This window comes from Podarcis liolepis (assembly GCF_965112155.1).
Source record: "Podarcis liolepis genome assembly, chromosome: 10".
In the NCBI taxonomy this organism is placed as follows: domain Eukaryota; kingdom Metazoa; phylum Chordata; class Lepidosauria; order Squamata; family Lacertidae; genus Podarcis; species Podarcis liolepis.
The window spans coordinates 3,743,405-3,766,770 of NC_139562.1; the positions used below are offsets into that span (position 1 = coordinate 3,743,405).

Genomic DNA, 23,366 nt, shown 5'->3' on the forward strand with positions numbered 1-23,366 from the left:
TTTTATAGTACAGCACATTGATTATTGCCTTCATTTTATGGGTCAATGGTCTCATTCGACAGTGAAATTAGTGTTAAATTGCTGTTTTAGGGGGTGTTGTTCATCATCTGGAACGGATCAACCCACTTTCCATTACTTTCAATGGAAAAGTCTGCTTCAGGTTAAGAACAGACTTCCGGAACCAATTAAGTACTTAACCTGAGGTACCACTGTAAACATCAGGAAGAACTTTCTGACAGTAAGAGCCGTTCAGTAGTGGAACAGACTCCCATGAGAGCTGGTGAACTCTCCTTCCTTGGAGGTTTTTAAGCAGAGGCTGGATGGCCAGTTGTCCTGGATGCTTTAGCTGAGATTCCTGCATTGCAGGGGGTTAGAATAGATGACCCCTTCTGACTCTACAATTCTGTGATTCTATGATAGGGAAGTTGCTACATGCCCTAAGGATTTATTGGTTTATTTATTTGCCTCTTTCTGCAGGCTGGGGTTCAGCTTGCTTGCTTCAGTGATCTGGTGTGGGCATCAGAGAGCAGTGAGAAATAAGGTGAGTGGTCTCTCTTCTCTTCTCCCTCTTTGTCTTTGAATAGTCTGGTATGTTTTCAGGGAAAGCCCCAGGTAAAATTTTATTAGGCAAATTACTTCAATGGGACTTTGATGTGAGTGGTTGGGACAAGTCTGAGTCATCCACTCACTCAGTTAATTGCCTACCATTGAGACGAACCAAATGCTACGAATAATAATAATAATAATAATAATAATAATAATAATAATAATCTATTTATACCCTGCCCATCTGACTGGGTCTCACCAGCCACTCTGGGCGGCTTCCAACAAAAGATTAAAAATACATTAAAACAACAATCATTAAAAACTTCCCTAAACAGGGAACGTTATTCATACACTCGTGTTTGTACAACATAAAACTTGTTTGAAGCACACTATTGTTCCACTACAAGCAAAATGTTTCCTTATTTCTGGGTCATGTTTGCCCTTAAACAAAAGACAACTGTGTCCTTTTGTGCTCCCTCCTATCTAAGCAAATGCAAACCAACTAGACTCTCACTAAACTCTCGAGGGGATATAAATGACACTGAAAGGTTTGTTTTTGTCTCAGGTTAAGCGTGAGTTGCAACCACAGCAGATACATCATCCATTCATCCAGGTGGACAGATGAGTAGCCAATCTGGTCCCTTTGTCCAGGGTTCAACAGCAGCCAAATCCCTGGAGAAGAATCCTACTGCCCTGTGCAAGTGAATTCTCTCGACCTGGGTATGACTTTTGGGGGCACCTCAATGCCCTAAGATCAGTGGTTTTCAACCAGTGTGCTGTGGCACCCTGGGGTGCCTTGAAGGATGGTCGGGTTTCCCGGGCAACACTGGGCTCTGTCTATCTGTCCTTCTCTTCCTCCTCGGATGCCCTCTCGCATCTCTGCCTCCCAAAGGCTTGCATAGCTGTTTGTTGCAGCAGCCCTGGCTACAAGATCCGCAGGCTAATGGTGCCTCTGGGGCTGGCCAGGGGGTGCTGGGTGCCAGGAGCTGAGGTGGCCTCAGAGTAAGCAAGCAAGTGGGTGATGGAGCCCAACCAGCCAGTCCACCAGCCCTGGGAATGGACAAATAAGTCCCAGGCCCCTGTGGGGCAGTGTGAGGAGGCACCTATCCTTGGGGCAGGTGGGGCAGCTCAGAGACCAGGGATCAGCAACATCAAATGCAACACAAGGGCCAGAAACAATAACAATGTGAAAAACTTTATGGAATAATTCAAAACATCAAAACTAACAAACTGAAGTGTGGGAAAATGATTGCTTGTACATGAGAGCATGAGCAAAGTTCTTATTATTGCAGGGTGATTTCATAGCTAAAAGCATCCTTGGAGCATGAACAGCGCGTGAATAGCTCGTGCTGTCCCAAATGATTGGTTAACGTAGCATAGCCTGATCGCTTGCGTGGTCTAGTGCGATGGCCCTTATCTGCTGGCTGAGAACAAGTTGCTTTGCTTGTATTTGGTATCTTTCTGACTTCACACAATAAAGGCTGTGCTGCAGTAGCTCTAGAGCAGCCATATTTCTTCAACCTATCTTGGTGTGAGACTGATTTCTTCGGATGTCGAGCTGGCACTCGACACTGAAGTCTCTGAAAGTCTCTGAAAGTCCTTAAATGAATCACGGTGCCAGACTTTACTCGGTGGAGAGCAAGCTGTGAAGCTTTGTATAATCAGCAAATGTCCAATTCAGATGTCCAACTCTGAACTCTGCTGAACAGTGTTTCTGGATAACAACTATTGTTTCATTGAATTCTTCACCAGCCAATTAGTTCAATACTCGTAAGTAGAAAGATATGCAATTTCTTCATTAACCAATTATATCTATTCGAAAAAAGATTGGTGTTGAACTAATTGGCTGATGCCGATCAGAAGGTGGCAGTTTGAATCCCTGCGATGAAGTGAGCTCCCGTTGCTCTGTCCCAGCTCCTGCCAACCTAGCAGTTCGAAAGCACACCAGCGTGAGTAGATAAATAGGTACCGCTGTGGCGGGAAGCTAAATGGCATATCCGTGCGCTCTGGCTTCTGTCATGGAGTCCCGTTGCACCAGAAGTGGTTTAGTCCTGCTGGCCACATGACCTGGAAAGCTGTCTGCGGACAAAGGCCGGCTCCCTTGGCCTGAAAGCGAGATGAGAGCAGCAACCCATAGTCACCTTTGTCTGGACTTAACCATCCAGGGGTCCTTTACCTTTACTCTTTTTCTCCCCACAGAACAGGAAGGGAAACTAAAGATGGGGCGTTTGGCTTTCTTCGGTCTCAGATTTCCTAATTGCTGCTCCATTTTTGAGAGGTGAGTTCCTTCCTTCCAGACAGAGCTAGGGAGGAACCTTGGGCTCCTTGAGGAAAAGGTGGGATAGAAATGCAACAAACAAACAAACAAACAAACAAACAAACAAACATTCAGGTCTGTTGTGCCAGTTTGGGAAGTGCAGAGTTGCCTCTCCAACTCCAGTTAAGCACAGTTGTGTTGTGCATAAACGTTTTGGATTATTATTCCCACAGCTATAGGCATAGAAGGGACGTGGGTGGCGCTGTGGGTTAAACCACAGAGCCTAGGACTTGCTGATAGAAGGTTGGCGGTTCGAATCCCCACGACGGGATGAGCTCCCATTGCTCGGTCCCAGCTCCTGCCAACCTAGCAGTTCGAAAGCACCTCAAAGTGCAAGTAGATTAATAGGTACCATTCCAGCGGGAAGGTAAACGGCGTTTCCGTGTGCTGCTCTGGTTCACCAGAAGCGGCTTAGTCATGCTGGCCACATGACCCAGAAGCTGTCTGCGGACAAACGCCAGCTCCCTCGGCCTACAGAGCGAGAAGAGTGCGCAACCCCAGAGTCGTCCGCAACTGGACCTAACGGTCAGGGCTACCTTTACCTTTATAGGCATCCTTACATCAGCCTGATGATTCTGGGAAAGTCCAAGAAGGAGGATTTTGCCATCGCCCAAATGATTCACGAGATCATTCCAGAAAACCTCGTGCTGTTGAACTGTCTCTGCACAGCCACCACCAATTATGTGCTGCCACAGAAAGAAATCTGTGGGCACAGGCATCTGCAGGGATTTCCCCCTCAAAACATGGAGAGGGGGGAGCAGGCCAGTTTCTCACACAAAAAATGAGAAGAATGGCGCCTGAAACTTTACCTCATATCTGAGGTGGCCCCATCCACTCCAAGGATAATTTCTTTTGAAAGGGCAAGTTTCTAGCTTTCTTAAAACCTTGCTCTCTCTTCAAACATCCATGTCCTTGGATGAAATTATTAAACTGTAAGAAATTCTCTGCTCTTCTATCCCCACAAGATCACAGGATTCTTTGCTGATTTCCCTGCACTACTTTCCCGTCTCCTCCACCTGCTTCTGTGCTCACCTGGGTGTCATTCCACGGACAGCCCTCCTTCCTGTATTACCCCAACATCACAACCTTCAAGAACTGTCTGATTCCTTATGTTCCGTTTCAATCCCTGGGGTTCTTTGATGATTCTGGTGATTCCCCATGTGGCCTTTGAGGTTCAGTCGACCTTCACTGGCTGACTGGGTATTTGGTGTGGCAAATCCTGCCCTGTGGAACTCCCTGCCATTAGAGGCTTGTCAGGAACTACCCCTGCCTTCGTCTGAAAATTGTGCTGCTTTGGCAGGCATTCCCAGTGTGAATTTCTCCTCCCTCTCTCTCCCTCTCTCATTTTTTTATTGGTTTTCCAAATTACTACAGATCAGACCAAATTACTTTAATTTAATACAATTTCTTAGAAAAAAATAGGTTTCCCACTCCTGTTGCAAACATATGTCCATCACTTCCTCATGTAGCTACTTCATCTCTTCTTTGTTGTTGTTTAGTCGTTTAGTCGTGTCCGACTCTTCATGACCCCCCTGGACCAGAGCACTCCAGGCACTCCTGTCTTCCACTGCCTCCTGCAATTTGGTCAAACTCATGCTGGTAGCTTCGAGAATACTGTCCCACCATCTCGTCCTCTGTCGTCCCCTTCTCCTTGTGCCCTCCATCTTTCCCAACATCAGGGTCTTTTCCAGGGAGTCTTCTCTTCTCATGAGGTGGCCAAAGTCTTGGAGCCTCAGCTTCAGGATCTGTCCTTCCAGTGAGCACTCAGGGCTGATTTCCTTCAGAATGGAGAGGTTTGATCTTCTTGCAGTCCAAGACATCTCTTCTTTAATAACCATTTAATCCTTCTCTTGATGTTAGACCATTCTCACAGCTGACCATAATTCTTTCCTTACATACAGCACCTCTGTTCTTTCTCATAAATACAGTATAAAACCCATTTCACATGTATAGTCCTTCCTAGATGTTGTTCTCAGACCTGGTGTGCTGAGCCGTTTAATTGCTATCTTCCTTTGTTCAGTTCACCACAGTGTTTACAAGGTCAATTCACATTCCATTCTCTCAGCTGTTTCTCATCTTTAACCAACTGCTATCTGCAGATGTTTCCTTTATGTTTTTAGTTACATTTTATGGATATTTATGGCCTGATTTCGTTCCGCTTTGTGTGTCATGAGCTGCCTAGATACAGATGAGAAAGTGAGGATTGCAAATATCTAAAGAGATAAATGAAAATCAACCCCAGGCCAGGTTCTGACTGGGCTTTTCCTTTGACTCCCTGAGCAGGTGCTGAGGCTGCCTGCTGCCACATGGAGTGGTTGCCGTACGGTCCCTATTGCTACAAACTCTTCAGCGATAAAGTGAGCTGGGCTGAGGCAGAGGTAAGTGCGGCCTCTTGGCTTTGGTCAAGAGCTGATGGATTGATTGATCGGTTTACTTATATGCCGATTTTGCACAACAAGCCCATAATGTCCTGCAGCAAACCTTAAAAACATCCAAATACAGAGCACTAGAAATACAAATATCTTCATAATAATAATAATAATAATACCTTTATTGTCAATGTACCAACTGTGTACAATGAAATTAACCAAGCCTCCCCCCCCCATACACTCAATCTCATTGCACTCTGTGCGCTTGTCTCACAACACTCCAACCCCGAAAGTCAGTTGCACTATATTATTTTCCATTCAGCAGCCTAACAGCCCACGGATAGAAACTGTTTTTTAGCCTGTTGGTACGACTGATACTTCTATATCTCCTGCCCGAGGGTAGAAGATTAAAGAGGTGCTGGCTGGGATGTGAACCGTCCCTGAGAATTTTCCTTGCTCTCCTAAGGCAAAGATCCCTTGTGATGTCGTCTAGCGGGCTCAGGGGACAGCCCATGATATCATGTGCTGTGTTCACCACCCTCTGTAAAGACTTTCTGTCCGTGGCTGTCAAGCCGACGTACCACACTGTGATACAATATAAGAGGACACAAATATAAAAATACAAATATGCAAATATACGAAATACAGAATGGGGGGGGGCTGGAAGAGCAATGGTGCAAGCCCTTGTTGCAAATCTGCATATGCTAATTCATAGGTATTGCGGTGCCGAGTAGTGGGGGCTTAGGGGTCTTCATCCCCCCCCATATTTTTCAAGGAGGGGGCTGTCCCTGTCCTAGGCGGGGGGGGGGGTACAGGTCACGTGACATCAGTGCCCCAGTTAGGTATACATGCTATTTTAGACGGAGGGCAGGAAAGGCTTACTCTGAGTTTTGGGGTGGCACGAAAAAGCCCAAGATCCTCTTTCGCACCTGGAAACTCTTTGGGCTTCCATGCATGTTCCCTCATCCCTGCCCTTTACGGAATCCTCCCTGATTTCCTGCTCTTTGGGTAAAAATGAGGTTTCTCTTGCCCTCTCTCAGATTGCCTGCCAATATTACTTCCTCGGAGGTCACCTGGCCTCCATCCACAGCACGGAACGATCTGCTGAGCTGGCCAAGTACATCATTAAATACCGCAAAGATGGAAGTGGTGTCTGGATTGGACTGCGTGACCCCCTGAAGGTGGGTTTGCTGGCTTAGTTTAGCTTCTAAGGTGCTTTTGGACTCCAATGCAGGTTGCGGGGGGGGGGGGGACTTGTAGAAAGATGCTGAACTTAATAAGAGGGCAGGGTGCCCCCAGCCCTGGAATGTCGGTATTTTTCGCTCCATAAAATGCACCTGACCATAGGATGCACCTAGTTTTTAGAGGGGGAGTGCAATAAAAAAATATTCTTTAAAGGGAGCACTGAGCAGAGCATGTATGCATCCCAGGCTCTGCTCAGCACTCCCTTTCACGAGCCACGTGGATCGTGTGTGCGGCGTTTGCAGGCTTTTCCCTGAGGAGGGGAAGGGCAGCCCGTCTCCCTCATTGGGGAAAAGCCTCCAAGAGCCGCACAAACTCTCCGCGCGCTCTTTAAAAGGAGTGTGGCTCTTGCTGGCTTTTGCGGGAGGTGGGGGAAGGGGCAGAAGGCGACTAAGCCAGAAGCTAGAACACCGGGAGGGAGGCCAGCAATCCCTCTCAGTGTTCTGGCTTCTGGAATAGCTGCGCAGCTCGCATTCGCTCCATAAGACGCACACACATTTCCACTTACTTTTTAGGAGGGAAAAAGTGCGTCTTATAGAGCGAAAAATACAGTACTTGGGAATTCATTGGGATTCTTCCTTGTTGTGAACCATTTTCATATCTATGTACCAGTAGCAGAATAATTTAACTCTTAAAAATACTATGCACTGCGGCCACACTGGCCGAGTGGTTACTATTTAATTTATTGCATTTGTATCCCGCTTCTCCTCCAAGAAGTGGAAAGTGGTGTACATCGCTCTCCTCTTCCCCATTTCATCCTCACAGCAACCCTGTGAGGTAGGATAGACTAAGAGTGTGTGGCTGCCCTAGAGGGAATGTTCCGTCGTATGTGGTAAAAGAGTATTGGCAAATGATCCATAATGAATTGGGGGGGGGGAATGTTTAAAAGTACTACCCCCCCAAAAAAAACCCCAGAGTCCTTTCTGTTGGGGATAATTCAGTCAGAAATTCCCAGGTGTCAAAAAAGGTTATTAATGTATGCAACAACTGTGTTTCATTAGCCCCTAAATGGAAAACGAATGAGGTCCCAACTCATAGCTGTCAGCTTTTCCCTTTTCTCATGAGTACAGTTTCCGGGTCATGTGGCCAGCATGACTAAGCCGCTTCTGCCGAACCAGAGCAGTGCACAGAAACGCTGTTTACCTTCATGCCGGAGCGGTTCCTATTTATCTACTTGGACTTGACATGCTTTCAAACTGCTAGGTTGGCAGGAGCAGGGACCAAGCAATGGGAGCTCACCCCATCATGGAATTCGAACTTCCGACCTTCTGATCAGCAAGTCCTGGGCTCTGTGGTTTAACCCACAGCGCCACCCACTTAAGGGTACTTAAGGCTTAAGTGCTTAAGGGTGATTATTTGTGGTGTCAGTGCAACGGTTATCTGGCTGCATGCTAATGCCTCTGCCTTCAAAGGGGGGTTTATTGGGGACCCACGTGGGCTTTCAACATTTGCTCACCGGGCTGAAGACTTCTTTTGATTTGGCAACCACACGTGTCATTTTAACATGCATTTTCATATATTATGCAAGTTTTGCTTCTATTTTGATAAATTTGATAAATTGGCTTGCCTTCAGTATTTTTAATGAGCATTTTATATTTTACGTAAATATACATAAGAGGTATGTACGTTAGAAGTCATGGAGGATTAAGTCTTACACAACTCCTTTGAAATACAGAGAAAGTAGTAAGTAAAATCTTATTCAATGAACAAAGAGATAAAGATGAAGTTTATTGGATGTTACATTTTTCTGATCGACAACCAGGAGATGTAAGCAAGCAAACTAACCACCAATCAACAAGGAGAGATCATAAAAGGATGTAGAGATGGGGTCCTTGCAGGAATATCCCCTTTCCTTTATCTGAAGGGTGTGTCTTCCTGACCCTGCCTTCTCAGGTGATGAGAAATGGGGACTCCATCCTAGAGTTTGTACTGACAGAGGTACGAACGACGAGCAAAGTTGCAGTTCTCATCGTTCCACTTCATGTATCCTGGAAAGCAAAAGAGAACCTGTGTCTCATGCTCCACTCTGAGATTTTTCCAAGGTTTAATATTGTAATGGATGTCACTGAGATATTGCTAGGGATATTGGAGAACTCAAGCAAAAACGTGGCCAGTTTTTGCTGCTGCTGCTGCTGCTGCTTCCAAGTCCAATGTGAAGGTAAACGCCATTTCTGTGCTCTGCTCTGGTTTGCCAGAAGCAGCTTAGTCATGCTGGTCACAGGACCCAGGAGCTGTCTGCGGAAAAACGCCAGCTCCAATCAGCCTACAGAGCGAGATGAGTGCACAACTCCAGAGTTGTCCACGACTGTGCCTAATGGTCAGGAATACCTTTACCTTTACCTTGATGGTTAATAAGATTCAAATAAATCTTTCATTCTGCAAGCACACCCTCCATTCCTAGGAGGTCCCACAACTGGGCTGCTCAGTTCATTGCCCTTCCCCCGCTCTCACCAACATGCCCACGTCACCTGGGCTCACCCACTGGTGGAGGAAGGGGTGTGCAGGGGGTGAGGTTCACCCCGGGTGTCATTCTGGGGGGGGCGTGACATCACTCGCTGCCCCTGGAATACATGCCACTCACCACGCCCCCCCACGTGCGCCACGCCCCCTGAGACGCGCACAAGCCACATCCCTGCATGTGCGCTGCTCTGGGTGCCAGAGCAGGAAGCTCTCCCTCTGGGCTCACCTGTGTCAGCCCAAAGCTCGACGCAGTTCTCATTGTTATTTTGGTTGTTGGGTTCTCCAGCATTCCAGTTCTTGTAGCTGTTTGAAGACCGATCCATCCACTGCCACTGCCGGTTCTGTGTGGACAGAAAAGCAGTTTGGTTGTCAGGGAAGAGAGCAAAGATGCCCAGACGAGGCTCTCGTTAGGCAGATGGGAGACCTGGAGTCTCCTTGCAGCAGCTGCTCACACTCTTTTTTACATATACACATATATAATTAAATTTTCTGTTTTACAATTTAAAATACTCATGTTTACATCCTTAAGACGTCAATGGCTTCCCTTCTTTTCTTTCCACGGTTCATTCTGCAAATCACAAACCCCTGCATATTTTACAGAAACTGTACCATTCAGTATTCCATTATTGCATCCATCAAAACTTGTTTCACTGTTGAATTTATCTTAATGCTGCCAGTGTTTTCAGCTGTACACAGTTATTTCCCATATATTCAATCAACATTTTCCAATCTTCTCTAAACGTATGTCCTTCTTGTTCTCTTATTCTATACGTTAAGTCTGTAAACTGCGCATATTCTGTCAACTTAAGTTCCCATTATTCTTTAGTTGGGACCACTTTCCGCTCCTTGGAGGAGAGGTGGAATACAAATGCAATAAATTAAATAGTAACCACTCGGCCATTGTGGCCGCAGTGCATTGTATTTTTAAAAGTTAAATTATTCTGCTACTAATAAATAGATATGAAAATGGTTCACAACGATGAAGAATCCCAATGAATTTCCAAACACTCTATAAGACACACTTTTTCATTCCTAAAAAGTAAGGGGAAATGTGTTTGCGTCTTATGGAGCGAATGCGGGCTGCGCAGCTATCCTAGAAGCCAGAACAGCGAGAGGAATCGCTGCGCAGCGCTCCCTCTCGCTGTTCTAGCTTCTGGCTTAGTCGCGCTCTGTCCCTTCCCCCACCTCCCGCAAAAGTCAGCAAGAGCCACACTCCCTTTAAGGAGCGCACAGAGCGTGTGTGGGGCTCTTGGGGGCTTTTCCCTGAGGAGGGAGAAGGGCAACCCATCAGTGACGGGCTGCCCTTCTCCCTCCTCAGGGAAAAGCCTGCAAGCGCCACACACATGCTCCACGCGGCTCGTGAAAGGGAGCGCTGACCAGAGCCTGGGATGCATACATGCTCTGCTCAGTGCTCCCTTTAAAGAACATATTTTTCTTGCATTCCCCCTCTAAAAACTAGGTGCATCTTATGGTCACGTGCATCTTATGGAGTGAAAAATACCGACATTCTGGGGGTGGGGGCACCCTGCCCTCTTATTAAGTTCAGTATCTTTCTACAAGCCCCCCCCCCAACCTGCATTGGAGTCCAAAAGCACCTTAGAAGCTAAACTAAGCCAGCAAACCCACCTTCAGGGGGTCACGCAGTCCAATCCAGACACCACTTCCATCTTTGCGGTATTTAATGATGTACTTGGCCAGCTCAGCAGATTGTTCCGTGCTGTGGATGGAGGCCAGGTGGCCGCCGAGGAAGTAATATTGGCAGGCAATCTGAGAGAGGGCAAGAGAAACGTCATTTTTACCCAAAGAGCAGGAAATCAGGGAGGATTCCGTAAAGGGCAGGGATGAGGGAACATGCATGGAAGCCCAAAGCGTTTGCAGGTGGGAAAGAGGATCTTGGGCACTTTCGTGCCACCCCAAAACTCAGAGTAAGCCCTGAATGCTGGCGGAAGAGCTTGTTTCCCTGCCCTTTGTCTAAAATTGCGCGTATACCTAACTGGGGCACTGACGTCACGTGACCCGTTCCCCACCCCTGCCAATAATAGTAATAACTCAGGTGGTTAGGAAGGCCCAACAGAGACTCCATTTCCTCAGGGTCTTACAAAAGAACAACGTTAAATGACAATTGTTGCAAAATTAATGAGTGTTAGAAAAATGTTGGAATGAAATTATATGGCTTTAGTAGAAATGTTATAAGGAGTTAAGTACAAATAAGTTTTAGGGTTTTAATGGTAAGATAAGGTTAAAATAAATTAAGATAATTAAATGACAGAAAACAGTGAAAGATGGAAAGGATTTGCTGAAACAATTAATAACTAGAACACAAAAAGGGAGGTGTGAGGAGGTCGATGAAACAAGTTAATGAAAGATACAAATATGAAAATTTTGGATGTGTTTTTAATTGTTTTTGCTTTTGTTTTGATGTATTGTGTCTTTTGCTTTTTTATATGTACTGTAATGTATTGATTTGTATTGTTTATTTTTTCTTTTTCTTTTTTACTTCTTTCTTTAATTCTTAAACTTTTAATAAATATTATTATTATTATTATTATTATTATTATTATTATTATTATTATTATTATTAAAAAACTGTTTCTATCCATGGGCTGTTAGGCTGCTGAAAAGAAAATAATAATATAGTGCAACTGACTTTTAGGGTTGGTGTGTTGTGCGACAAGCACACAGAGTGCCATGAGATTGAGTGTTTGTGTGGTGGGGCTCAGTTAATTTTAGTGTACACAGGTTGTACAGTGGTGCCTCGCAAGACGAAATTAATCTGTTCCACGAGTGTCTTCGTCTAGCGGTTTCTTCGTCTTGCGAAGCAACCCTATTAGCGGCTTAGCGGATTAGCACTATTATCGGTTTAGCGGCTATTAAAGGCTTAGCGGCTTAGCGGCTTAGCTGCTAAAAGGCTATTAGCGGCTTAGTGGCTTAGAAAAAGGGGGGAAGCGGGGAAAAATCTCAAGACTCGCAAGACATTTTCGTCTTGCGAAGCAAGCCCATAGGGAAATTCGTCCTGCGAAGCAACTCAAAAACGGAAAACCCTTTCGTCTAGCAGGTTTTCCGTCTTGCGAGGCATTTGTCTTGCGGGGCACCACTGTACATCGACAATAAAGGTATTATTATGAAGAAGATATTTGTATTTATAGTGCTCTGCGTTTGGATGTTTTTAAGGTTTGCTGCAGGACATTATGGGCTTGTTGTGCAAAACTGGCATATAAGTAAACTGATCAATCAATCCATCAGCTCTTGACCAGAGCTAAGAGGCCGCACTTACCTCTGCCTCAGCCCAGCTCACTTTATCGCTGAAGAGTTTGTAGCAATAGGGACCGTACGGCAACCACTCCATGTGGCAGCAGGCGGCCTCAGCACCTGCTCAGGGAGTCAAAGGAAAAGCCCAGTCAGAACCTGGCCTGGGGTTGATTTTCATTTATCTCTTTAGATATTTGCAATCCTCACTTTCTCATCTGTATCTAGGCAGCTCATGACACACAAACCGGAACGAAATCAGGCCATAAATATCCATAAAATGTAACTAAAAACATAAAGGAAACATCTGCAGATAGCAGTTGGTTAAAAATGAGAAACAGCTGAGGGAATGGAATGTGAATTGACCTTGTAAACACTGTGGTGAACTGAACAAAGTAAGATAGCAATTAAATGGCTCAGCACACAAGGTCTGAGAACAACATCTATGAAGGACTATACATGTGAAATGGGTTTTATACTGTATTTATGAGAAATAACAGAGGTGCTGTATGTAAGGAAAGAATTATGGTCAGCTGCGAGAATGGTCTAACATCAAGAGAAGGATTAAATGGTTATTAAAGAAGAGATGTCTTGGACTGCAAGACAATCAACCCTATCCATTCTGAAGGAAATCAGCCCTGAGTGGTCACTAGAAGGACAGATCCTGAAGCTGAGGCTCCAAGACTTTGGCCACCTCATGAGAAGAGAAGACTCCCTGGAAAAGACCCTGATGTTGGGAAAGATGGAGGGCACAAGGAGAAGGGGACGACAGAGGACGAGATGGTGGGACAGTGTTCTCGAAGCTACCAGCATGAGGGAGGCAGTGGAAGACAGGAGTGCCTGGTGTGCTCTGGTCCAGGGGGGTCATGAAGAGTCGGACACGACTAAAAGACTAAACAACAACAAAGAAGAGATGAAGTAGCTACATGAGGAAGTGATGGACATATGGTTGCAACAGGAGCAGGAAACCTAATTTTTTATAAGAAATTGTATTAAATTAAAGTAATTTGGTCGGATCTGTAATAATTTGGAAAACCAATAAAAAAAAATGAGAGAGGGAGAGAGAGGGAGGAGAAATTCACACTGGGAATGCCTGCCAAAGCAGCACAGTTTTCAGACGAAGGCAGGGGTAGTTCCTGACAAGCCTCTAACGGCAGGGAGTTCCACAGGGCAGGATTTGCCACACCAAATACCCAGTCAGCCAGTGAAGGTCGACTGAACCTCAAAGGCCACATGGGGAATCACCAGAATCATCAAAGAACCCCAGGGATTGAAACGGAACATAAGGAATCAGACAGTTCTTGAAGGTTGTGATGTTGGGGTAATACAGGAAGGAGGGCTGTCCGTGGAATGACACCCAGGTGAGCACAGAAGCAGGTGGAGGAGACGGGAAAGTAGTGCAGGGAAATCAGCAAAGAATCCTGTGATCTTGTGGGGATAGAAGAGCAGAGAATTTCTTACAGTTTAATAATTTCATCCAAGGACATGGATGTTTGAAGAGAGAGCAAGGTTTTAAGAAAGCTAGAAACTTGCCCTTTCAAAAGAAATTATCCTTGGAGTGGATGGGGCCACCTCAGATATGAGGTAAAGTTTCAGGCGCCATTCTTCTCATTTTTTGTGTGAGAAACTGGCCTGCTCCCCCCTCTCCATGTTTTGAGGGGGAAATCCCTGCAGATGCCTGTGCCCACAGATTTCTTTCTGTGGCAGCACATAATTGGTGGTGGCTGTGCAGAGACAGTTCAACAGCACGAGGTTTTCTGAATGATCTCGTGAATCATTTGGGAGATGGCAAAATCCTCCTTCTTGGACTTTCCCAGAATCATCAGGCTGATGTAAGGATGCCTATAAAGGTAAAGGTAGCCCTGACCGTTAGGTCCAGTTGCGGACGACTCTGGGGTTGCGCACTCTTCTCGCTCTGTAGGCCGAGGGAGCTGGCGTTCGTCCACGGACAGCTTCCGGGTCATGTGGCCAGCATGACTAAGCCGCTTCTGGCGAACCAGAGCAGCACACGGAAACGCCGTTTACCTTCCCACTGGAGTGGTACCTATTCATCTACTTGCACTTTGATGTGCTTTCGAACTGCTAGGTGGGCAGGAGCAGAAATGTTTGTTTGTTTGTTTGTTGCGTTTCTATCCCACCTTTTCCTCAAGGAGCTGAAGGTTCCTCCCTAGCTCTGTCTGGAAGGAAGGAACTCACCTCTCAAAAAAGGAGCAGCAATTAGGAAGCTGAGACCAAAGAAAGCCAAACACCCCATCTTTAGTTTTCCTGCCTTTTCTGTGGGGAGAAAAAGGGTAAAGGTAAAGGACCCCTGGAAAGTTAAGTCCAGGCAAAGACGATTGTGGGGTTGCTGCTCTCATCTCGATTTCAGGCTGAGGGAGCCAGCGTTTGTGTGCTGGTCCCGGGGGGGGGGGTGTTACCGTGAGGTGTGGTCAAAGTCCGGTCCTGGGCCGAGGGTCTGGAGACTGTCCACCAAGGGGGAAGCTGCGTTCAAAGCAAAAACCCGGGCATGATCGGGAACTCTGGAAAGACAGGTCTGGGTGCTGGCAGGAACAGATTTCCAACGTCATTGCACCCGCAACCTGGGACCGGGCTGACTGGCCTTTATCTTCTCTGAGGCCAGGGGCGGTCCCGGCCCGCAGGTGACCCGCCTCTCCTGGCCTTAAGGCGAGCACTCCTCCTGAGAAAAACCAGTTCCCTTCGCCTCTCTGCCCTGAGCCTCTGCAGCTCAGGAGAGGCTGGAGGGTCACTGGACCCAGGGGGAGGCTCACCTTCCCCTGACAGGGCTGGGAGAGGCGCACCTGTAGGCACTGAGTCCTCAACCACCTCTGGAGCCAGAGTGGATTCACCTGGTGCCTGCTCCTGAGGATCCGGCACAGGTGCAGGCGCTTCATATTCAAGGCCCTACCCCAGCTCAGCCAGCCCTGGAGGCGGGGACTCCTGTGCAGGCTGGGATTTCTCCGGTTCAGCCTCTGAATCAGATTCCCAGGTTATCACAGTTTGTCCACAGACAGCTTTCCAGGTCATGTGGCCAGCAGGACTAAACTGCTTCTGGTGCTATAGGACACCATGACGGAAACCAGAGCGCATGGAAACGTCATTTACCTTCCCACCACAATGGTACCTATTTATCTACTTGCACTGGTGTGCTTTCGAACTGCTAGGTTGGCAGGAGCTGGGACACAGCAACGGGAGCTCACTCCATCGTGGGGATTTGAGAACCACCACCTTCTGATCGGCAAGCCCAAGAGGCTCCGTGGTTTAGACCACAGCACCACCCGTGTCCCGCATCAAGGAGAAAGAGGAGATGGGGCTGAGAGAGGCAATCGGTGCCCAACCTTTGGAATGCCCCCCATCTGTGATGACAATTGCCAGATCCAACCTGAGGGCCCACCCTCCTTTGTGGAGTGATCCCTCAGCTTCTTATCTCCTCTCCTCTCCTTGGGAGTCCTCTGGGTAGCTGCTGCTGCTGCTGCCATCCCTGGTCTCTGAGCTGCCCCACCTGCCCCAAGGATAGGTGCCTCCTCACACTGCCCCACAGGGGCCTGGGACTTATTTGTCCATTCCCAGGGCTGGTGGACTGGCTGGTTGGGCTCCATCACCCACTTGCTTGCTTACTCTGAGGCCACCTCAGCTCCTGGCACCCAGCACCCCCTGGCCAGCCCCAGAGGCACCATTAGCCTGCGGATCTTGTAGCCAGGGCTGCTGCAACAAACAGCTATGCAAGCCTTTGGGAGGCAGAGATGCGAGAGGGCATCCGAGGAGGAAGAGAAGGACAGATAGACAGAGCCCAGTGTTGCCCGGGAAACCCGACCATCCTTCAAGGCACCCCAGGGTGCCACAGCACACTGGTTGAAAACCACTGATCTTAGGGCATTGAGGTGCCCCCAAAAGTCATACCCAGGTCGAGAGAATTCACTTGCACAGGGCAGTAGGATTCTTCTCCAGGGATTTGGCTGCTGTTGAACCCTGGACAAAGGGACCAGATTGGCTACTCACCTGTCCACCTGGATGAATGGATGATGTATCTGCTGGTGTGGCAACTCACGCTTCTCCTGAGACAAAAACAAACAGTTCTGAGTCACTTATATCCTCTTGAGGGTTTAGTGAGAGTCTAGTGGGTTTGCATTTGCATAGATAGGAGGGAGCACAAAAGGACACAATTGTCTTTTGTTTAAGGGCTAACATGACCCAGAAATAAAGAAACATTTTGCTTGTAGTGGAACAATAGTGTGCTTCAAACGAGTTTTATGTTGTACAAACACGAGTGTATGAATAGCGTTCCCTGTTTAGGGAAGTTTTAATGACTGATGTTTTAATGTATTTTTAATCATTTGTTGGAAACCGCCCAGAGTGGCTCGGGAAACCCAGACAGATGGGCAGGTTAAAAATATATTATTATTATTATTATTATTATTATTATTATTATTATTATTACTCATAGTTTCCTGAAATGTGGCCTGAAAAACCTTTCGTTCGTCTCAATGGTAGGCAATTAACTGAGTGCGTGGATGCCTCAGACTTGTCCCAACCACTCACGTCAAAGTCCCGTTGAAATAATTTGCCTAATAAATTTTTACCTGGGGCTTTCCCTGAAAACATACCAGACTATTCAAACATGCCTCACCAAGAGAAAGGGGGAGAGGAGAGGAGAGACCACTCACCTTAATTCTCACTGCTCTCTGATGCCCACACCAGATCACTGAAGTAAGCAAGCTGAACCCCAGCCTGCAGAAAGAGGCAAATAAATCCTTAGGGAATGTAGCAACTCCCCTATCATAGAATCACAGAATTGTAGAGTCAGAAGGGGTCATCTAGTCCAACCCCCTGCAATGCAGGAATCTCAGCTAAAGATTTTCTACCTCTCTTTTAAATCAGAACCAGTGAAGGCAGTGAAGGTCCTGTGTGAGTGTCTGGAGGCGGTTGGAGGATGGATGGCGGCTAACAGATTGAGGTTGAATCCTGACAAGACAGAAGTACTGTTTTTGGGGGACAGGAGGCGGGCAGGTGTGGAGGATTCCCTGGTCTTGAATGGGGTAACTGTGCCCCTGAAGGACCAGGTGCGCAGCCTGGGAGTCATTTTGGACTCACAGCTGTCCATGGAGGCACAGGTCAAATCTATGTCCAGGGCAGCTGTTTACCAGCTCCATCTGGTACGTAGGCTGAGACCCTCCCTGCCTGCAGACTGTCTCGCCAGAGTGGTGCATGCTCTGGTTATCTCCCGCTTGGACTACTGCAATGCGCTCTACGTGGGGCTACCTTTGAAGGTGACTCGGAAACTACAACTAATCCAGAATGCGGCAGCTAGACTGGTGACTGGGGGCGGCCGCCGAGACCATATAACACCGGTCTTGAAAGACCTACATTGGCTCCCAGTACGTTTCCGAGCACAACTCAAAGTGTTGGTGCTGACCTTTAAAGCCCTAAATGGCCTCGGTCCAGTATACCTGAAGGAGCGTCTCCACCCCCATCATTCTGGCCGGACGCTGAGGTCCAGCGCCGAGGGCCTTCTGGCGGTTCCCTCATTGCGAGAAGCAAAGCTACAGGGAACCAGGCAGAGGGCCTTCTCGGTAGTGGCGCCCGCCCTGTGGAACGCCCTTCCAGCAGATGTCAAAGCGATAAACAACTACCTGACATTCAGAAGACATCTTAAGGCAGCCCTGTTTAGGGAAGTTTTTAACATGTGATTTTACTGTATTTTTGGTTTTTATGGAAGCCGCCCAGAGTGGCTGGGGAGGCCCAGCCAGATGGGCGGGGTGTAAATAATAAATTATTATTATTATTATTATAAGGCATCCAGGACAGCTGGCCATCCAGCCTCTGCTTAAAAACCTCCAAGGAAGGAGAGTTCACCAGCTCTCATGGGAGTCTGTTCCACTGCTGAACGGCTCTTACTGTCAGAAAGTTCTTCCTGATGTTTACAGTGGTACCTCAGGTTAAGTACTTAATTGGTTCTGGAAGTCTGTTCTTAACCTGAAGCGGACTTTCCCATCGAAAGTAATGGAAAGTGGGTTGATCCGTTCCAGATGATGAAAAACACCCCCTAAAACAGCACTTTAACACTAATTTAATGTCCAATGAGACCATTGACCCATAAAATGAAGGCAATAATCAATGTGCTGTACTATAAAATAAATAAGGCAGTATTTCAGATGAAAAAAATTAACATTTATTTCTTTTCTTACGTTCACTTACTGTTTGGAGGGGACTCAGGGTCCTCTTCCACAATCACAATCGGCTTGGTTCCCAGCATTCGCGGAGGCCTCAGAGAGCTCCGTAGGCCCTGTGGATGTCCAGGTTTGCTGCCAGGCGGTGGCAGCCTCTGAGAGCTCGGACAACTTACTTCCGGGTTACAATCGTAAGGTGAAGCGCTTGTAACCAGAGGTACCACTGTCGTTGGAATCTCCTTTCTTGTAACTGGAAGCCATTGGATCGAGTCCTCCCTTCCAGAGCAGGAGAAAACAAGCTTGTTCCCTTTCCCACACGACAGCCCTTTCCCACACTAAACATACCCAGCTCCTTTGACTATTCCTCATAAGGCTCAGCTTCCAGCTCCCCTATGAAGAAAGGGAGAAATATTCAGGACTTTTCACTTTAGAGAACAGGTGAGTAATTATGTGATCAAAGTTCATGAAATTACACAGGGCATGGAGAGAGCGAATCGGGGAAAGTTTCCCCCCTCTCTCATGACATTAGAACGCATGAGCATCCAAGCGAGCTGAATTTTGGAAGGGGTATTGATGCCTACTAGCCATGAAGACTATGTTCTGCCCCACAGCTCCTTCCAAATCTTAGCTGCTGGAAACCACAGGAGGGGAGAGGGTTGCTCTGGTGCTCGGATCCTGATGGGGCACTGGTGCTCAGAACCTGATGGGACGTTGGCCTGATCCAGCCGGCTCTTCTTACCAAGCCTGCCCCGCAACCCCATCACCAGTCAGCAGCACCCTCACCCCACTCCTCTTGGAGACCTGAGCTCTGCACTGCAGCTCCCAACATCGTCTCTATTATATATTTATTTTGTACCAGGAAGTGTTTTAATTTGTTAATCCTTTGTTGCTCTAATGAGCGGTTTTGAGCTCACCCTGGTTGTTAGAAAAGGGCATGGAGGAGTCAGCTGATCTTGGAGGCTTCTGTGCTTGATTCTTATTTTTATGTTTGAGGCTGAATCCTGACAAGACAGAAGTACTGTTTCTGGGGGACAGGAAGCGGGCGAATATGGAGGACTCCCTGGTCCTGAATGGGTAACTGTGCCTCTGAAGGACCAGGTGCGCAGCCTGGGAGTCATTCTGGACTCACAGCTGTCCATGGAGGCACAGGTCAATTCTGTGTCCAGGGCGGCTGTCTACCAGCTCCATCTGGTACGCAGGATGAGACCCTACCTGCCCATGGACTGTCTCGCCAGAGTGGTGCATGCTCTAGTTATCTCTCGCGTGGACTACTGCAATGCGCTCTATACATTTGTATTTTAGTGTTTTGTTGGAAGCCGCTGGGGAGGCCCAGCCAGATGGGTGGGGTATAAATAATAAATAATTATAATTATTATTATTATTATTATTATTATTATTATTATTATTATTATGGAACTGGACACAGAGGAAGAGGATAATCTCTTTCCTGGGAACAAATCACCCCGTGTCTGATATAAGCCAACCTGTTCAAGATCAGCCAAGCCAGTTGCTATATAAATGGTTAAGGCAAATCTGCTCATTTGTCAGTCAGTGAATCCATCTGTGAGTCAGAGTCTGGGTTATGTCTTGGATTGCTGGAGCAAAAGAAATGCTTTCTACTTGTATACACAGTGAGGGGGGGGGAGTATTTGATCCCCTGCTAAATTTGCCTGTTTGCCCTCTGACGAAGAACTGACCAGTCCATAATTTTAATGGTAGGTTTACTGTAGCTGTGAGAGACAGAACAACAACAGGAAAACCCCCCGAAACCCATCAGAGGGCAAATGGGCAAATTTAGCAGGGGATCAAATACATTTCCCCCCTCACTGTATCTGTATCTGTATCTGTATCTGCAAAGCTGTATATATAGATCAACGTCTGGAACTGTATTACTGAAGCCTTATCTTCTGCAGCAGTAAACATTTTTGAACTTTAAGCTGGAACTGGGGGCAACTTTCTGCTACTTTAGATTCCCAGCACCTTTGTGCTTCTGTTTCATGCACAGTGCTATACAGAACTGGTTCACCTGACAGCATTAATGTCAGGTGAGTGGAAGGTGGGTGCCCTGCCTGTAGGGGAAGGGAAGGGAAGGTTGAAGCCATTTCCAGGTCCCCCTGTGCCTAAGAAGAGCCTGGCTGCTGGATCAGGCCAAAGGGGGGCCATCTGGTCCAGCAATCTGTTCTCCACAGATGCCAACCAGATGCCCGTTATGGCAAATCTGCAAGCAGAACACATGCGCAACATGCCTCAGTTTCTTTAAGGATAGGTAAAACTTTCTACAATGAAAATAGGCGAAATACCTTACATAAGTGCTGTGCAAATAGGTGCAGCTGCGTAGCGTGAGTTGTCAGCACCCGGGGCAACGCAAGTAATTTGCGCCCCCTAACCCGGGGCAAGGCAAGTAATTTGCGCCCCCCCAACCCCTAACCTGCGAGTTGCCGCTGGCGCTGCTGCCCAAACGACGCCGCTTGCCCGGAGGAGGAGGGGGGCAGAGAGGTGAGGAAAATGCAACGGCCCAGCAGCTGCAGCAGCACCGGCAGAGGCGGGGCTGTGAGGAGGGGCTGCCTGGCGCATCCTCCGCGGCGAGCGCTGAGAGCCGCTGCCTGCCGGGCGCCTTCAGCCCGGACGCGCGCACAGCTCGTCGGTTCCGCGAGACATGCGGCTCCGCTACAGCCTGCGCCTGAGGCTCTTCGGCGACTCCGGAGGCAGCGAGCGCGCCCCCCCCCCAGATGTTGCGCCCGGTGCGGCCTGCCCCCCTTGCACCCCCCACGCTACGCCACTGAATAGGTGTGCAATGCTATGATTAGGAATAAGCAATGCAAACCTCAGGCTGCTGTAAAAAGAGACCTGGGCACTCCTTGGACACCTGCCAGCTTTCCAATCTGAATAGAGGATGCAAAGAACCAACATGCAGAATTGGAGGAGGGAGGAGGAAGTGGCAGTCCCCAAACTCGCCAGGGCTTCCCCCGCAGGCTTGGTGGCAAGTCCTAATCTTCTGGTCACATTCCTGGTACTCTGCCAATCCTCCCAGACGCTTGGCACGGTCTTCAGGTGACTTTGCCTGAAAAAGGACATTGTAGAGTTGGAAAAAGTTCAGATATTTATGATCAAAATGATGTGCTCCAGGATCACATTCTTGTAGCACTGCCACTTTTGAAAGACAATCATGATTTTTTCAATCTTCATAAAAAAATTAGGTGTTGACCCTTAAAATGGGGAAACATTCCATGCCCAGACTTGTGGTTAACTTTATGACAAAGTATGTATTTTCTGCTAATGCTAGGGATTAACTTGTGCAGATACCAGATGCTAATGAAGATTATTTGTTCAGGTACATGGCTTAAAACACGTTTCTATGGAGGTGGCTGTGTGGAATGCTAATACAACAGGATGATAAAATGAATTCATAGATATTGTGAACAGTCAAATGGCATACAAGAAGTAGCATCATTCCTTCCCAATCCCCTTTTGCATTCCCCAATGTAGATTCACGCGTATAAAAATGACCAGTACCTAGGTGATTGAGAAATGAGATTGTGCCGTGCATTTTATCTACAAAATGATCGAAAGACTCCCTTATGACATGTGTGATGGAAACTTGGTTGGATGAAGCAGATGGGCCTGTCCTTGCCGCTGCTTGTCCACCAGGTTTCTCATATGCACAGCAGCCCAGGTGATACAGGCGGGGAAGGGGGTTTGCAGTCATTTTCAGGAAGTCACTAGTTTATAGTTAAAGCTATGGTTTTCCCAGTAGTGATGTATGGAAGTGGGAGCTGGACCATTAAGAAGGCTGATCGCCGAAGAATGAATGCTTTTGGATTCTGATGCTAGAGGAGACTCTTGAGAGTCCCATGGACTGCAAGAAGATCCAACCTCTCCATTCTTAGGGAAATCAGCCCTGAGTGCTCACTGGAAGGACAGATCGTGAAGCTGAGGCTCCAATACTTTGGCCACCTCATGAGAAGAGAGGCAGGCAGCCCCTCCTCACAGCCCCGCCTCTGCCGGTGCTGCTGCAGCATGAGTTTGACCAAACTGCAGGAGGCAGTGGAAGACAGGAGTACCTGGCGTGCTCTGGTCCATTGGGTCGGACACGACTAAAGGACTAAACAACAACAAAAACAACAAGAAGTTTATACCAGGCATCCTATTGGGAAGACCCAATATTTGGAGTGCATGTTCTGGAAGTTGGGCAATAGAAGCAGTACAGGATGCCTTCTGGTGTACCGACCTCCCCACTGCACCAAGGATTTCCTGGCCAAGCTGCTTCAGGTCGTGGAGGATGTGCTCCTGGAGACACCTAGTTGGGTTGTCCTAGGGGATTTTAACATCCATGCTATCACTTCCCTGGTGGACTCCCAGGCTGCAGATCTGGTCCTTCAGGGGCACCTGGACATTTAGGGGCACAGGTACCCCATTCAGGACCAGGGAGTCACCCCCACACTCCTGTCCCCTGTCCCCCCCAGAAACAGTACTTCTGTCTTGTCGTGATTCAGCATCAATCTGTTAGCCTCCATCCATCCTCCAACCACCTCCAGACACTGACACAGGACCTTCACCGCCTTCACTGCTTCTGATTTGAAAGAGAGGTAGAGCTGGGTATCATCTGCATACTGATACCCAAACCCCCTCATTATCTCTCCCAGAGGCTTCATGTAGATATTGAAAAGCACGGGGGAGAGGACGGAACTCTGAGGAACCCCACAAGTGGTAGCCCAGGGGTCTGAACACTCATCCCCCCCCCCCACTTTCTGGACATGGCCCAGGAGGAAGGAGCAGAACCACTGTATGACAGTGCCCCCAGCTCCCAGCTCCTCTAGACAGTCCAGAAGGATGTCATGGTTGAGGGTATCAAAGGCCACTGAGAGATCCAGCAGAACTAGGAAACAGCTTTCATCTTTGTCCCTAGCCCACCGGGGTTCATCAACCGGGGGGGGGGGGAGTATTTGATCCCCTGCTAAATTTGCCTGTTTGCCCTCTGACGAAGAAATGACCCGTCCATAATTTTAATGGTAGGTTTACTGT

General features: G+C 47.7%; 1 protein-coding gene and 1 pseudogene across 3 annotated transcripts; one reads left to right on the top strand and one right to left on the bottom strand.

Moving 5' to 3' along the window:
• Positions 1-2,765: 2,765 nt before the first annotated feature.
• On the top strand, positions 2,766-6,431 carry LOC310688165 (C-type lectin lectoxin-Thr1-like; annotated as a pseudogene). The gene is made up of 3 exons (XR_014530109.1): positions 2,766-2,824; positions 5,147-5,241; positions 6,273-6,431. The product of XR_014530109.1 is annotated as a C-type lectin lectoxin-Thr1-like (transcript).
• A 1,738-nt stretch (positions 6,432-8,169) lies between these two features.
• Positions 8,170-16,309, bottom strand: LOC310688189 (C-type lectin lectoxin-Thr1-like). 2 transcript variants are annotated; one of them, XM_083464319.1, is made up of 6 exons: positions 16,177-16,309; positions 14,377-14,454; positions 12,209-12,303; positions 10,561-10,701; positions 9,161-9,275; positions 8,170-8,462 (listed from the first exon to the last, which is right to left on the bottom strand). In XM_083464319.1, exons 2-6 carry the CDS (start codon positions 14,432-14,434, stop codon positions 8,392-8,394), a joined length of 480 nt encoding a protein of 159 aa, XP_083320445.1. In that variant the 5' UTR covers positions 14,435-14,454; positions 16,177-16,309; the 3' UTR covers positions 8,170-8,391. The 2 variants fall into 2 exon arrangements, with proteins under 2 accessions (XP_083320445.1, XP_083320446.1); XM_083464320.1 differs by lacking the exon at positions 16,177-16,309 and adding an exon at positions 14,598-14,724.
• Between the last annotated feature and the right edge of the window lie 7,057 nt (positions 16,310-23,366).

What these genes read in the sequence shown, in the direction of transcription:
- LOC310688189 (XM_083464319.1), bottom strand. Translation starts at nt 14,434, where the DNA reads ATGGGGTGTTTGGCTTTCTTTGGTCTCAGCTTCCTAATTGCTGCTCCT. An exon ending in TGCTGCTCCTTTTTTGAGAG is followed by an intron (nt 12,304 to 14,376) that starts GTGAGTTCCTTC and finishes CTCCCTGAGCAG; the next exon opens with GTGCTGAGGCCGCCTGCTGC. An exon ending in GACTGCGTGACCCCCTGAAG is followed by an intron (nt 9,276 to 10,560) that starts GTGGGTTTGCTG and finishes CTGTCCACACAG; the next exon opens with AACCGGCAGTGGCAGTGGAT.